At 40.2% G+C, this 17,375-nt stretch overlaps 1 protein-coding gene across 1 annotated transcript; it reads left to right on the forward strand.

Moving 5' to 3' along the window:
• The first annotated feature begins 995 nt into the window (after window positions 1-995).
• LOC144516466 (ADP-ribosylation factor-like protein 8B) lies at window positions 996-9,007 on the forward strand. The gene is made up of 7 exons (XM_078247783.1): window positions 996-1,219; window positions 2,780-2,860; window positions 3,057-3,130; window positions 3,428-3,521; window positions 3,949-4,016; window positions 5,059-5,129; window positions 5,217-9,007. The coding sequence occupies exons 1-7, from the start codon at window positions 1,097-1,099 to the stop codon at window positions 5,264-5,266; spliced, it is 561 nt and encodes a 186-aa protein (XP_078103909.1). The 5' UTR covers window positions 996-1,096; the 3' UTR covers window positions 5,267-9,007.
• Window positions 9,008-17,375: the final 8,368 nt, after the last annotated feature.

A 17,375-nucleotide genomic window follows, 5' to 3' on the forward strand; every position in this document is an offset into this window, starting at 1 on the left:
AAATCATCTCTCAATGCAAATCAAACCAGCTATTAGGCTAACTGAAATAAAACCATGCCAATCTCTAGGTGTGGTATGTTGTTAACTATTGTCCATTTTTACAGCATGAATGCTTCACTGTTGTTTCCTCTTGCCCATGTACACAGCAGACACTCCTAAAAAAAAATCCTGCTGAATGTGTGAATTATTTGTTCTCCTTAAATGATAACCAAGTCCAGTCCAGTCCCAGTGCAATTAACCTCTGAAGCTGTGTCTGGCTGTGTGTTCATCAACTGCAGCCTGTGACATAAGGTTCTAGAACAGTGATGCCTTAAAGCCATAGATTTGTCCTGCAGAATTCTGTGACACACAGAAAAAAGAATACACACACACACACACACACACACACACACACACACACACACACACACACACACACACACACACACACACACACACACACACACAAAGAGAGAGTATCATTGAGAGTCTTTTAACACATAGCTCATTAGTGGACTGTTATGGGAAAATGCCATAAAAAAATAAATTCCTAGTGTGTAAAGTATCTGAAGTGTCTAAAGCAGAGTTATTATAGAATAAATCACTAAAACTATAATATTTCTCTTTTTATAATATGTATCTCACATCTTTTATATTAAACAGAGGGAATGCAGATAATACAGATTTGTTTATAATATGGTAATATCATAAAATAATAATAAAATAAAAAAGTAGTTACAGACCAGAATGCTCATACCGTCTGTCAGAATACAGTATATCTGTATTCACCCTACCACAAATGGGGTGGCATTGAGTTGCCATAGATTTGAAATCCTGTTTAACCACTTATCTTTGACCAGTTCTGATGACAGAGCAGTGTTGAAACAGTATGTAAAACGTAACGTTTTACATGTAAAAACATAAACTTGTTCTTCTCCCCTTTTACCGTGCGCGCTCCCGAGAGATTCACGCGCTTCTCAGTACGCACGCGCAGGCACTAGCGACACTTGTCAGTAGATCACATGATATGACAAAGCAGCTAGCTACTTCCTATGTAGACAGCTAGCCAGTTCACATCCAGACTGCCACAGAGACTGCGACTACCTTAATATCCAAGATGCTGGCCCTCATAAACAGGCTTTTGGACTGGTTCAGGTCCCTCTTTTGGAAAGAAGAAATGGAGCTTACATTGGTGGGACTTCAGTACTCTGGGAAAACCACATTCGTCAATGTGATTGCAGTAAGTAGCTAGCTAGCAAACAAGCACTGTCGGTATGGGCCCAGGCTAACGTTACTACCTGGGAGAGGTTGAATCTTAAAAAATATTTTTAATCGCTGCAACATTTATATCTAATTGTGAGTCATGACTGTATGACTGGATAGTGTTGGTGCCTTGCTGTGGTAAAGTATTTCACTCAGTTGTTGTTTGGCTAGCTAGAGTGACGAAGTTCTTGGTATGACTGTGCCTTTATACTTATGAAACCGGTCATGGGAACGGAATGCTTTGTAATAGCTGCCGGAGTGATGTTGACAACACGGGCCACACGTTTAACTTTGTAAACAGTCTGTCTTGTCTACGTCATCAAGCTAGGGTGGATTGAAGCGGCCTGGGTCACCTAGTCGCAGCATGTCATCTATTGGAACACTTTATTGATCCCCTCAGGGGAATTGCATTAGACGATATTCCTCTGTTGTTAGGTCTAACACTGTTAATGTTAAAACTTATAAATATTTCTTTCTTTGTTTGACCAGTTTGTTTTTATGTCTAGCTTGTTTAACCTGTCACAACCTTGGGTGGGTATGGGGTATAGCTAAGGGATATTTTCTGTTAGTCCAGTGTTTATGTCTCTGTTTCTAGCTAATGGACCTATTTCACAACAGACATTTTGACTTGTCATAGTAGGAAAAGCACAGCTGAAATATGATAACCTTAACAATGACTCAATTCCATCAAGTGTCCCAGTAAGCTATTTCAGTGAGTCAGCACGCCCAATACCAGGGCCTCTCCTAAGTGGAATGCAGCCATCATTAATGGCTTTGAATACACCTGTGCTTTGCCTACTATGACAGGTCAACCTGTCTGCCGTGAAAAAGGTCTATAGACCACACTATAGTCTTAAGTCAAGTTATAGGCCACAGTACTGTAGGCTCCCTGTGTTCTGGATTCATCTCATGAATACACATTTTTTTCTGACTCTGTTGTGGTCACATCAGGTGATCTGTAAGTAGGTTTGAACAAAGCTGCCTTCTTCACTTTGCAAGACTGTTGGACTGGGCCCAGGCTGTATATGAGCTATACAACCAAGGATATTAAAGTTGTCCTGCATGTTTGATATCAATGCAGGTTACATCGAGATGGGTGACCCCGCTTTTAGGATAAATGCCTTGTATGGCACATTAAGCTTTTGGAAGCTTGATTGGAAGCTAAAGTATGCTGATGCATAGATGCCATCATCCTAACATGATTCATGTTCAAATGTTTAAATTCAGTTAGAGGCTTTAATCAGCAAAAAATTACCCTTGTAATCAAATAATATCTTTCTTGTGCATTTCCGCTCGACTTTTCATGTGACTTCTAAATAAGATGAAACAAACCATACTGACTTAATTACATGTAGAAACGTTTTTATGTGGTGATACTGATGGAAAGACACTGACATTGTATGAATGTCAGTACACAAATGGTAGAAATTAAATAGCACCAAGATAGAAAAAAGGCTCATTGGATGAATATTTCTAATACCATTTCATCACACTTAATAGTTCATGCTGCTTTTTGTCTTCCATTTCTCTTGCGCAGTCAGGCCAGTTCAGTGAAGACATGATTCCCACAGTTGGTTTCAACATGCGGAAAGTCACTAAAGGCAATGTGACAATAAAGGTAAGCTAACAAGCAAAATGTCCAACTGAATGCTTTCACTGTTGGAAAAAAACTGAATTCTGTTTTACACTGGACCAGTGCCAGCCCTGCCTAGTCTGCACCCTATCAGTAATGGTGCCATGATTGGTTTATAAAGGGAACAAGGCTTTTGTCTTGCCTATGACTGCATTTTTGATTCCGTGCTTTCTCTCCTCAGATATGGGACATAGGGGGACAGCCTCGCTTCCGAAGCATGTGGGAGCGCTACTGTCGAGGAGTCAATGCTATAGTGTAAGTTTGTGGACAGTACAAAGTAGAGCAGGTGGACTTTATGACCACACATTTACTATTTGACTTCCTAAGGTCGCTGGAATCCTGGAAAACTGAATGGAAATTATACATACTGTTGCAATACAATACTAATTCAATATGTTTAAATTTGGCTTGGTATCTCTCCATATAATTGTCATTACAAAATTCCTGTCGTAGTAAGAGTTTTAAATATTTGTTTTTCAATTTTGATTTAGTAAAACTGGTATTTAGTGTTGCCAAACTCTCTAAGTCGTGTTTATTTTCTCCCATTTGCAGTTACATGGTGGATGCTGCAGACCGAGAGAAGATAGAAGCTTCCAGAAATGAACTGCACAACCTTTTAGACAAACCACAGCTACAAGGAATTCCCGTAAGAGGACACTTGTGGTCTTTGGCCCAAAAGCTCATGATGTTCCAGCCTCACCTTAGTTCATCACATTGATTTCTGAGGGTCTGGTGACTCTGGTCATACACACGGATTAAACTCATAATTAGTAATCACTGCGACTAATGGGTTGCAGTGACTCAGGCTTGATGAAACACTAAGTGGTCATTTGAGCCCAAGCCAGGTTTTTTTTTTTTTTAATGAGTTTTCTATATCTAAGCTGACAGGATAATTGAATTGACAGTTCTTTTTTCCCTAACAGTAAGGATTCTGTGATTTGTGAAGCACATGGTTGAGAAAAATCCTTTAAATTGACTGCTCACACTGTGAGATAATGCTGATACATTGCTGTGGTGGATATTGATCAGCCCGTTCTCTTTTTTTTTTCTTTTTTTTCCTCTCCATGTTTCAGGTTCTAGTCCTGGGCAACAAACGAGACCTACCCAACGCACTTGATGAGAAGCAGCTGATTGAAAAAATGTGAGGCACTCAAGACTACAGTATTTTTGTTGATAATCCTGCACAAACGTCAGGACTTGCTTCAGGCGTCAAGTATCCTATAGTTATAACTAGTGCAGGATAAATCATCGTCAGGAGTACCATGTGAGTCTTTCCCAGTGGTGATCCAAAAATGATAAAATCAGACATTTCAACACACTAAATGATATACTGTGTGACCAAAAGAATGTGGACATGGGTAGCCACATTACTGTGTTAAATCAAAAATACTTAAATAATACATAAATATTGTGAATTTAAATAAAAAATGTTTTAAACATTGTATTTTAGGATGCCTATTGACAACTGGCCGGGGACTACAGCCGGAAATTAGCAATAGAGGCTAAAGCTGCTCCTTTTTACTATACAGATAATTAAAGGGGACTGTCCACAATATTCAGACTAAACTAAACTAAAAGTCCTACCAGAAGAATGGAGCCTGTTTGTAGCAGCATATTAATGACCATAGTTTTGGCTTCAACAATTACATGGAATCATGGAACACAAACTTCTGGCCATATGGTGTAAGTGAATCATTTTGCCTTATTTCCCCTGCATGGTATGGCACGGCTCAACTTGTCTGGCTTGGAAACTGTTCCTTTTTGGGTTTCTATTGGCAAAAGTTGTGGATAGTACCTGGTACTTTCTTTGGTATGACCTCCCTCAAGGTTCCAAGCGAGCGGAGCCGATACTAAAAGGTGGAATTAAAACACTGCACACCAGTGATTGGTCAGAGAGAATCGTCACTATAATTGTAACTTGCGCGACACGGGACATCCTGGACATCCTGCGAAAACCTGCCATGTTTGAATAGCCACGCTTGTGACCACATTTTTATATGTAACATTTTACATTTTTTTATCTGGTTAAAATGACAAATGTTTTGATGGCGGTATTGGATCATCTTGATCAGGACATCTCTATTGTTGGGGAATTTTTTTTTATTTTTTTTTTTTTATCCACTTCAACATAAGACTCTAATTTCCACATAGAGGTTTCATGTTTCCTACTTTCCTTTTTTCAGGAATCTGTCTGCCATTCAGGACCGAGAGATCTGCTGCTATTCTGTCTCCTGCAAAGAGAAGGACAATATAGGTAAAGTGCAGATCAGTGTTTAAATGGTTCTACATCTATGTGGGCCTGCTGAGGTTATAAAATTTATTAATATCCTCCCCTCTGCAGATATCACGCTGCAGTGGCTCATCCAGCATTCAAAGTCACGGAGAAGCTGAAAATGAAGCGCCCATCCCCCCTCCCCAGTTGCAGCTCTGGCCTCAGCCCCCTAATAGTCATGGGACCTCGACAGCCATCCTTTCCACTGCCTCTGTGAAGTAATTCCAGCTATCTGCTCACTACCGTCAAACCTGCACCACCCAGTACACCATACATGTGTAGCCCCTGTACAGCACTACCGCCACCCCAACTATCTGGAGTCTTGAAAAGTTGTTACAGTACTGTGCTAGAAGGTGGATTGTCTACCCATCATGCCTTATTGCCAGTCATTACAGACATGCTTTGTGTCTAAGTTTTTAAAAATTTCTTTTAATAGCTTCTGTTCCCTTCGAAACAAGAGTCTAAAGGCCTTTTTACAGTCGCCGTTCCCGACCTGCGACCTCACGTGACAGTGTGACAAAATGACGTAGCTCTCGCTAGCGCAAACAGGAAGCATGGACGAGTTCTTTCTTGTAAACGTACTGGGTTAAAGCGTAATTCTCGCCAAAATGCAACCTAGGGTCTTTTTGTGAATGTACCCGAGTCAAACTTTCGTTTAAAAGTATATTTAGGACGGAATCACCACGTTTTAAGATTTACCGTATTTTCGGGCAAATGGCCTTTTGAATGGGAGTCCTAGGTGCACTTTTATGCTAGCCTCAAAATAGCTATTTATAAAACACTAAGAAGGCTCGACACAACATAAAACTTTGCTCGTATCACCAGGGGCTCTACACCTTAACAAAAGCATTGACAACATCGTTTGTGTACCCAGAGTTTACTAAAAAAGGTTTTGAGCAACTCACGTTAGCAGTTGTTCTTCCGGTCGCCGTCTATCGAGCCAGTCAAAAATAGTCGAGGGAGGAGAGTAAAGATGGAAAGCTCCAAAAGCTTAGTTCCATATAAATGCACGGATAATTTGTCGTTAATGAAACACAATATTGACCTTGTAGTTGAAAAAGGAGCCTCATATAGGAATGACATTTCCTCCTATGGAGTCCGTTGATTCGCATTTGGAGATCGCCTATTTTTGACTGGGAAAATGGCGAACAACAACTGCTAACGTGAGTTGCTCAAAACCTTTCTTTTTAGTAAACTGTGTACACAAACAATGTTGTCAATGCTTTCGTTAAGGTGTAGAGCCCCTGGTGATACGAGCAAAGTTTTATGTTGTGTCGAGCCTTCTTAGTGTTTTATAAATATCTATTTTGAGGCTAGCATAAAAGTGTCCCTAGCACTCCCATTCAAAAGGCCATTTGACCGAAAAATGAAAATACGGTGAATCTTAAAAGTGGCGATTCCGTCCTAAATTTGCTTTTAAACGAAAGTTTGACTCGGGTACATTCACAAAAAGACCCTAGGTTGCATTTTGGCGAGAGTTACGCTATTAGATGAGTTCTTTTATGGTGAATGACAGGCTTGATCCGACGAAGTAGGTCATCGAATCGTTGTGCAGACTTTCTGAAGTATTCAAAGTGCTTCTCTTCGTCTGTCATCCTCATTTGTTTCAAGAGGATATTGAACTCACCATAGTTATGTCTGGCGTTATTCAAAGGACGAACATTCCACCTTCTTTTTCTTTGTTTCTTTACAAGCAGGCTCAAAAGCAGCTGTTCTTCCTCATCCAGTTCTGCCATTGTTTACCCTTTTCTTCTTCTAGTCCATAGAAATGGCAAAAGTCGGTAGCCTTTCCTCAGTTGCCACACCTCTGTTCAGGAGAAGACTGCAACTAGGGTCGCGACCGCCACGCGCAAGTATAAATAGTTACGGCGCTCCCATGACGTTACACTGTCGCGCAACAGGTCGGGAATGGCGAGTATACTGCAAGTTTAACGATGTTACAGTGTGTGGTGTTCCCCAGCTGGTCCAGGATGGACCTAGTCTGGATATCACCAGACCAAGCTCAATCTTTAAAGATTGAACATTAGTCTGGGGAGTCTGCTCTGTATTTTCTACTGCAAAGAGGCGTGATCAACAGGCATAGTTCAAATGACTCTGTACGCAATTGGATAGTCCTTCAACCAATCAGACCAACGATCCGGGTGACGTAGCAGCGACAACGGCATCAACGGGTTGCTGCGCTTCGGTGGCCGCTATGTTGAATGTAAACTAAAGTAGCTGCTTGGTCGCTTCTCTATCGTCATTGTGTTAAACCCGCCAATAGCGCGCCAGGTGGATAAGCCAGTTTGTGATTGGTCCCCGCAAATATGTAACGGAAGCAGGATAGAATAACGTACAGGTTTCCAGCCTGAGCTGCAGGACGAAATCAAATCGCCGGCAGATCAAGCTGGGTTTACCCGGTCTAGGATGGACCTCCTCCACATTTAAACATCCGTTCTGTTGCTTGTCAACATGTGGTGTTTAGGTGACGAGGCTGTGATTGTAGTTTTTAACAGTTATTTGCCAAATGATGAGCTTGTGCTAATACCTTTTTTAAATTCTTGATTTAAATCTTCGCAATATAGCCTGCATTTCATTTGCTGGCGTGAGAAAGTATATATTTTATTAAGTGACTACAGTCAAAGTTTACACATAACGTGAAGATTAATAGAAGGTAAGACTGTGAATGGTTTTGTCTGAAGCAAAATCCTAAGATAGGTCTGCAGAGTTTTAAGTGCCTTCGGCTAAGTGTGTGTTCCAATCAGATTGCCCAGTGCAACTTCTAACCCACTATTATAAATAAACACTTTTTACAGGCGCAGCATTTATCCCTTGATCCCACTTAACCCCACCCCTCGACAATCTCATTTTATGTTTTGTTATCTCATAAATGCATTATGATGTCTAAAAAAGAAAAGAGACAAAAATGATGGTTGATGTGAGGTGAATGAGAAAATGTTACATTTGGTTTGGTTGGTGGGTAATTGAATGCTGTTTCACGTGAAGCCTGTGACACTTTAATGAAGCTTGAAATGTGGGCTAACTTTTTCTTGCAGTTCTCAGGTTGTTAAAGGATTTCTTTTATTTTTTTTATTTTTATTTTTTTTTTTTTTTAATTGTCTGAACACAGTATGGGTGTGCCCAAGTGTTTTCAAAATCCCTATTTTGTCCGGGTTGAATAACAGAAAGCCATTGTTAGTCATGATGACTGAGCTTATGGAGAACAGACGACGGTCCATTAGTTCAAAGCGTCAGATGCTGGATGTCATCCATGGCTTGCCACACCCTTGTCTGAATCCTGATGTCTTTTTGCAGAAGCCTTAGCAGCCCAAAGAACAACGCTGTGTCATCTAAAAGCGATGTATTGATCATTTCCTGTCAGCGACAAGACAATGGCTTGATCACTGTATATTAAACTGCCCCTTGCTTGGCCAGTGCTTCGTGATCAATTTAAGTATTTTTGTGTGTGTGAGCGTTGCTGGAGGAGGGTGAGTTATCCCTTCTGCTACAATGCTGTATGGCTACATGGCTTCTGCAGTTTACTGTAATGTTTTCTACAAATCCATCACACGTGGTCTGTTATCTCACATGTTCTGCGTCTGTTGGTGATCGTCGTAATCCTAAATGTCAGATTGTTGGGACCGCAGCAGTGAGGGGCTGTCAAATTTGGGTGACTGTGGGTTATTTGGGGAAAAGCTTTATTACCGGTGTAATAATATAGCCTATTTGCAATTTGTATGTGCATGTGCTGAACTTGCTGAACACATTCAATCGCAGACTTTGTAAATAAGATTAGCATTTTTATTTCAACAAATGCTCCTGTAGATGTAATGCATTCTTTCCCTGTGATTGCTAATAAATTTGTTTTTATTTTTAAGGATTTTAAGTTTGGCATCCAAATTCTTCAGAGTGTGGTCAATTTAGTTTGTCACCACTAGGTGGAAGCAGAGGACTTTGGAGGGATAACAGTAAAGGGTGGGAGCGTTAAAGTCTCCTTTAGCTTTTAAACTCTGCAGTTTCACCTGAAGTTCTCCTTTGGTGCATCATACTGCTTTCTTCTTTCTTCATCACACTTCATCACACTATATATATATATATATATATATATATATATATATATATATATATATATATATATATATATATATATATATATATATATATATATATATATATATATATAATTAGTGATTACAGTAGGGCAGTGTTTCAGTGCAGGCCTGGCAAATGGCAATCTTTAAGAGAAGTATATAGTTGTAAGTAGAAGTTAAGAGTGAGATGACCGATTCCAGCTCCGTTTTCACATCACACTGTTTCTTGAACCTTCACAGCACCTTTACCCACAAAACATTTCATAAGGAGATGATCAGCATACCTGCACCCACAATTCCCATGATAATTTCCATATGCAGACTTAACTTTGTGCTACCTTTGTGGATAGATATGGTTCCGTATTTTCCATTAAGCAGCTATTGTTGCTTACAGATCCCATAATAGATGACTAACACCTTCTCAGTGGTTCTTGGCAGAAGAATGTCTATTATGCGTAGGAATTTAACACGGTGCTAAGCAGAATGCTAAGACGAGCACAGGAAGTGTGTCACAAGCTAGGGGGCAATAAAGCAAGCCGCGTTCCCACAGCTGGCGCTGCACAGAGCCGTCGGGGAGAGGAGGCCTGTGCTGTTAAAGCAAGAACACCTTAATTAATCTCATTCGTTAAACGCAGCTTTTAAAGAACAGCTGCTGCCATTTATTGTATACCAGGGCAGTTAGAACGTGTGGACAGATCTACGTGTTATCCGATGAATTCCATGGGTCAGACGAGACCGTGGCGTGTATGCCTGCACGGGAACTTCACATTCATATGTATGTGTGGGGTTTGCATTTGCAGCGACCGCAGGTTATTAAGTAGTGGTTACAAACATGCCACAAAGATTTATGTGAGGAGGTCACGGAGAAGACCCAAAGGCGTGAGATACTATTAATGTAGTTACACTCCATTACCAATGGGCTCATTAAGTATACAACTTGTTTTGCACCTACCACATGTCACAACTGTGCTATTTGCATTTCTTAAATGTCCAAATGTATTGGCCAGTCCTGTGAATGACTATTCATCACCAAAATTACAAGGGCTGCTGTAAATTATGAAATACGTATTTGTCCAGACATGATTCACTCCCTCATAGCTTTCACTCTACTTAATTACTACAACTCAGAGTTTAATAAAACCGCTCTAAAACCTTGATGGATGTCTTACATTATGAGGATGTAACCCAACTTTCAACAGGGCTGCTCGTAATGATATAATCAGGAACACATCTACATAGCACTGTGGGTAGTCCGCTGTGTTACAAATGTCCATTGTGGTCCAAATAATGTCAACGTTTTAGCTTACCCTAAATTAATATTTGAACCTTTGCAACATGAAACAGCCGTTTGACATCACAAGTATCTATTCAGCTTCCTGTCTAAATAATTCCTGTCTGTCTAATGGACATAAACGGTTCGTGATTGAAGCTGCTGCCACTTACATACACTGGTTCACTCCTGTCTTTCCAGCCAACAGCCCTGGACAGTCTCACTCAACAGTCAGTGCAGGAAGCCTGCGCTTCACTTTTGCTCAATCGCTGTAACAAGCGAACAGATCACACCTAGTTTATGCAGCCTCATAATCATTAATTTTACATATCATGTGCAGAAATGTGCAAAGGAGCGGCCACCTTGTTATCTGTGTATGTCACTAGGACATTTTTTACAATGAGAAAATGTTTATTGTCTGTCCAATCAAAGATTTTGTGATGGCGTATGATTTATACGTGTGTCTGTGTGTGCGCATCTTGGTTTATTTAGCATGCAGATTGGACGCATTAACTACTGTACTATCCCTGTCAAGACTGACACATACCCATTTCCTTCCTCCTCTCTCTAATTCCCTGTGTCATTACAAACTGTTTATCTATCTTCCAGACGGGCCTGTAACAATATTTAGTTCACTTCCAGCATTTCGACTTTAAGATCATAATGTTTATGATATACAGCATTTTCAGTGCACCCACAGAGCATCTCACCAAATCCCCAAGCTGTGAACATGTGGTTCTCAAGGTGAAGGTCTTTTCATGTCTGATTTACAGCACCTGTATCAGAATGAGTTTTAAACAGCAAGATATTAAATCTAAAATTCAGCAGAGAATTACAAAGCGACGCAGCCTGACTTGGTGGAATCTGAAATGAAGCATGGTTGGAGCTACTCTTTCTACAATGTGTTGTGCTCAGTTTTCAATACATATGTGCAACATGAAAACAGTCATTCACATTTAAGACGTGATTTCACATTGGCCCAGGCATCAGTTTTTTTTTTTTTTTTTACTGCTGTTTACTGCCAGTAAGTCCTCTTTGTTCATATGACAGCGATGACATCAGAGCACCACTGTCTTTAACTGTGGGGTAATTTGTCCCGGGATCTTAAAGCCTCTGTTTTATGAGACGTAAATAAGTTGTTCCAAAGTTGTTAAACTATAGTTTGGGGATTAGAGGTTTGAAGCCCCAGCATCAGCAGGCATCTGCAAACACTTCATTCAGGTTCCCAGTGTGGACAATAATTTGGCACTAATCACTATGTGTGGAATGTCACATGATTCATACAGAGCTACATGGCACATATCGCCATACCTTACTGCTCCACACCCTGTAAAAGACAGATGGTGACATGCACACAGCATTTATAAGACTCTTTATAAGACTCCATAGACAAATACATTCCTCAATTAGCGGGTTGACCACGGCCATTTAGTGTGTTTGACCCAATGTGATTTTCAGTTCAGCTGTTTTTAAATAATCTGATTTGATGATTTTTTTTTCATCACATTTTGATTTGAGTTATTTCATTTCCTTTAAAGACAAGTAATAACAATATGAAATTTTGCTTAGAGCAGCAGCAGATAATTAGTAGCCCTGTCAGTGACATGACATTATGGATGGTAATGAAGGTCTGTTGGTTGGTCTACCACTTCCAGACTGAGTCTGTGTTCGAAACCACTCCCTCGCTCACTTATACTTATTCTATATACTTTGTATATAACAGTACCTAAATAGTTTACTAAATAGTGACCAGTACATTGAAATTGCAGACACTTGAATCATTATCATTTTGCAACATCACTGACAGCTGTTGAGTCACAATTATCTTCTATAAAATGTGGAGCATTGCATTGTGGGATTGTTAGCAGAAAGTCCATGCCGTGGACACTACACGTTCTTCATTCAATTGTGGAATTTTTGAGGGGCACTATAGTTGATACATTTTCACACTCACAATTTAGACATTCATACATAGAGCTGGCATACAAATATACTGCACTATATGGTAAACTGGGAGTCATTTTGGACCCAGCCTGAAATACATTAACAACTATTGTCTGGATTGCCATATATATCCTAAAATGGTAGAAACTTAACCATCTTCTTATGTTTTATACATGGAACACTGAGGTTTTCGTTTGAGAGCCATAACAGAAAACCACTGTTTGAGTGTCAAACGAGAAGTTACTTTCCATTTGACGTAAACCATGACTTTCTCGTCTTTTTTGTGATTGTGGGAGTGCAGAAAAGCTGCTGAGACCTCCAAATGCAATAAATCCATTTCCACTCAGTGCAAGTAATCTTTCAGGTCCATTCTGTTATCCGGCGTCCTCTCAGATAGCCAGTTCTCCTGTGAACGCTTTCATACTCTCACCTCCCTACCTCGGCTCTGACACTCTCCTCTCCTCAGATTCCATTAAAAATCCTAACTTCAGGTCCTGGGGCTCTGATCAAATAGGGCAGCTAATGCATTTTTTCTGCGTTTTGATTTTTTTCCCAATGTACCGCGTATTTACATATAGATTGAGTATTTATCATTCTGCATTTTAAGGCAGATTCACTGTAGTCCACGTTATAACCATGTTGGATTTATGTATATTTAATGAAAAGTTGATGTTGGGAGTGTAATTCTTTGAACAAGGGAGTATACTTGGTTTGTGGGGTGAATAGTAATGCAGCGGCTGTGAACAACTGAACTTGTAAGTCTTGAAGTGTCTTTGGTGTGGTTAAATCAGTTTTTAGTCAGTTTGGTCAGTATAATGTCCTTTGCACCTCTACTCTCAGTAGCTGCATCTCTTAAGGCTATAAAATACCAATCTTCACTTTCTTTATCCTGATCTAAAAGCAGATGGAAGTGACATAGGTCATTAGCCACAACACACAAGTGCTGAGGCCCTCTGCAATCTCTCTTCCACTGAGATGCCAAGCACATAGAGTCCAGAGAAATAAGTACTACCATTAGCACAGTTAAAGGAACAGTTCAATTTTTTGGGAAAATGGTAAAAATATTTTCTTTCTAGAGGAGAGGATCAATACCCATCTCTATATTAGGACTGATATCAATCTTCTCACCTGGCTCTTGGCAAGAAAGTTAACAATGTTTTTCTCAATAATGTGAGATAAACTGAGATTTTTTTGTCCACTTTAAATCCAATCAGTAACATGACAGCATTGCTCATAAAGGGCAGCATTGGTCTGATTGTGTATTAATTTCCTCATGTATTCATTGTGTCTCCTTATGTTGGTGAAGTGACTTAATTTATCAGTGTGACCCTATCACTGTTGTCTAAAACTGAGCCTCAAACTCAATGTAATTAGACTTGATTATTCATTAACATACTGGACCCTGAGAGGTCTTCGAACTACACAAGAGGATTGTAAAATGAGGGGGAAGAAACAACATGTCACTAAAATGTGTCTTTTCTGATAAACGTTGCCCAAATCCTTACAAAGGATGTCTCTAACTGTGCGCTCACAGCTTCACTGGCTGGAGGCATGACGAATCTACAGGTCTTTGTTTGCGTGCAGCATCAGGTGTGAGTGTGTTAAGAGGACTTTACGGGGCCCTTTATCCTGCAGTCACTGGGGTTTCAGGTTGACAATGGCTGAACACCCTGTATGTTGTGAATAGAGAGGCTACCAGGACAAATGGTGCACTGCAGGCTGGAATGTTGGGAAAACGGTGATAAACAATAGAGGCAAAATAATGTAGTGCAAACAGTGTAGCTACCTATAAGCTCAGTTTTTAAAGCCAGAATGAGTTAAGCACCATCCCCACCACCCCTACTCCTCTAAATAAGGCCTTAATGAGACTTTGGATTCAGTTCAATGAGAGGGACAGATGTTCCCTTGGGCCAGATAAACTGGAAACGCAGTGACAGCTGGATTCAGACCAGGTAACCTGCCTTTGATATTAGCAGAACCTTTCCTCTGCAGGTAGCTGGCCTTGGCAGACAACGTGAAGCCCATCAGATGGAAGAACAGCTTTACCTTTGTCTGATCCCCTGCCAGGACACCTTCTGCAACTTTCCCAGGTTCAGAGCAGACACAGGATGATCATACATTCCTCATGGCTGCGCATCACATTGCATGTGCAGCAATGATAGCTAGTTAGCATAGCTCCAGATGAAAGGTGATTTGTGAAGAGGCCTCCAGTATGTGATGTCATTTTGAGAGACATGCCGTGATCTGCTGCTCTTCTTCTGGCTTAATCCTCTTGACTACATTTGTTAGCATTTTTTTCTCATAGATTTTTTTTATTACATGAGGGAAAAATCTGCAACACTGTCTCTTGAGCAACATGATTTACTATTGCTCATACAGTAAAAGCAACAGTCTTCCCTTTGGGGGTTGTGCTCCATTATAAACTGCGATATGGCTGAAGTTTTGCTGATGAGAAACAGCTGTTGCCTAAGCTACCTCATTCACAGAAATAGGAAAAATAGCACTTTGGCAACTTTCAACCACCTGCCTGAACATACACTCTTTTCAGCTACAAGCAGCCTGCCGAGAGAAACAGGAAAGTGTGCTGTATGACAGCAAAGTCTTACTAATACATACTAGATACAGAGTTTAACTTATGACGTCCTTTTTCCTTCCTATAACACATTCATGTTTTCCACACTGTATTCTGTGTGTGAGAGTTTAATGGATTGTCCATTTCAATTTCACTGACTTGCCTGCAATGGTTTCCAAGTGGCAGTTTTGCTTTAGCATATTGTCGTTGAGACATTTCCAAAGCAAACTTTCCAGTCATTAATTCAGTTGCCGTGTTTTGTGTGGATTGCCAGCCCAACCACCTATATGTGTTATGCTGTAATTAAAGAAGTGTTTGAACACGATCTGATGAAGAAAAGTGTTTGGATACACAGGAAAGGAGACGAGGCATGGCAATCACAGCTGAAGAAAGAATTACATTCTTTGACATACTGTAGCATGTCCTTCACACTTGCTCTGCTGCCAAGTTAAAAGCATTTCTGAGAGCATGATTAAAGGTTGCTTATAGAACAACATTTGAGCACAGCATATGCATGTCTTTGAGCAGAGAGTCCTTCCGTAAAGGAGCATGATGAAGGAAGACTGGAATGCTATTGTTTTACAGGAATGCTGTTTCCTTGCTATTGGCATTTGACTCTGAAATGAGGACAAGTTGCTATTTCTGGTGGAGTACGACTCCAAGTCATTGTGCCAGGCTACAATGAGCACAATCCCCTCTGAAGGTGACACGTAATAGAGGTTGGTGGTAAACAATAACCTGGTGTCCTAGGATATGCAAGGCTGGGACTTAACAGAAAGTGTTGATGGCAGTTCTAACAGAGAAGTTAGGACATGCTGAAAGTTCACAACTACAGAAGAGTTATCACACTGTTTTATACCCTTTGATATCAGTGTTAAAGGAATAATTTGACATTTTGTGAAATACGCTTATTTGCTTTCTTACCGGAGTAGGCGAAGACACGGTGAGCACTGCTGCCTCACAGCAAGTAGGCACTGCAGATCCCCGATCTAGGCAGAGTTGGATCCCCGTTCCGGGCAGGGCCTTTCTGTGTGGAGTTTGCATGTTCTCTCCATATTTGCGTGGGTTTCATCCGGGTGCTCCGGTTTCCTCCATACTTAAAGACATGCATTCTAGGTAACTAGGACTACAGTTAAAAATGAGCTGAAATGAAATGTTGATTAATGTGCATTGTCCTAGTAAATAAATAATAAATCAAAAAAATGGAAGATTGGTACCACTCTGATAACTGTCCGTTGAATATTAAGTAACCACCCACAGACGCTTAGCTTAGCATAAAGACTAGAAACAGCTAGCCTGACTCTATCTAAATGTAACAAAATCCAGCTACCGGCACCTCTCATTAATTAACAAGTTAGATCTTGGTTCAGTATAGAAAGAAAAATGTAAAAAACTACAATTTGTGGTTTTACAAGGGAGGAAATCAGTTCACCTGGCATTGACCCCCTTAATTAACCACAACTTGCCATTTTTACATTTTTGTTTTTGTACGGATGAAACACCTTAAACAGTGTTACCTTTGGATATTGCCAGGTTAGATGTTCCTTCGTGCTTGCAGTCTTCATGCTAAGCTAAGATAGCCAGCTGCTGGCTGTAGCTTCATATTTAGCAAGCTAGCTTTAACAGACAGATGTAAGAGTGGTATGGATCTTCTCATGTAATTATCATCAAGAAAGTGATAACATATCTCCCAAAATGTGAAACTATTCCCTTAATATGTTAGACTCGATACAGAAACAGTGTAATAACAGTCCCAGAGACATACACCGGATGCCAGTGACAGGGCCATTTCAACAGCCACACACCTCCCATTCCATAACTTCTCAGAAACATTAACCAGCCACTGTAAACACTGAGGCAAACAATGAGCTAATGTATTGGCGGGATTCAAAAACACATTTAATAGATGGCTTTTGGTAGCCTTCATTTTAATATATTTTATAGCATGCAAATTCTTTTAAGAATCAAACCATATTTAGCTTGGTCCTTCACTAATGCAAACCCCCTGCTCCACTTCTGTCACGTGCAACCTTAAGAGGCTAATTCTCAGTAAACAGGAGAGGGAAATTATGGTTTGTTTCCGTGAAATTGGTTATGTTTTCTTTGGAGCGATAGACAGACAAGTTCCTGGCTTGAGACCACAATACAAAGCTGTGTGGGTATAGACAGAGCAGAAAGCAAGAGAGGTTGTCCATAGAGAGGATGCAGTGAAAAGGCTATTCCAGGTGAAGATGTTTGCACTGAATAATTAAATTTACAGTAGTGTGTATTCACAAGATTCTTGGCAATTTTACGTTTCAAAATAGTTTTCTTTGTGCATCCAATCCCTTTTATCTCCTCTGTCTGAAAATGTGTAACATGTTGTATCTGCA

The sequence above is a fragment of the Sander vitreus genome, chromosome 4, assembly GCF_031162955.1.
Source record: "Sander vitreus isolate 19-12246 chromosome 4, sanVit1, whole genome shotgun sequence".
NCBI lineage: Eukaryota > Metazoa > Chordata > Actinopteri > Perciformes > Percidae > Sander > Sander vitreus.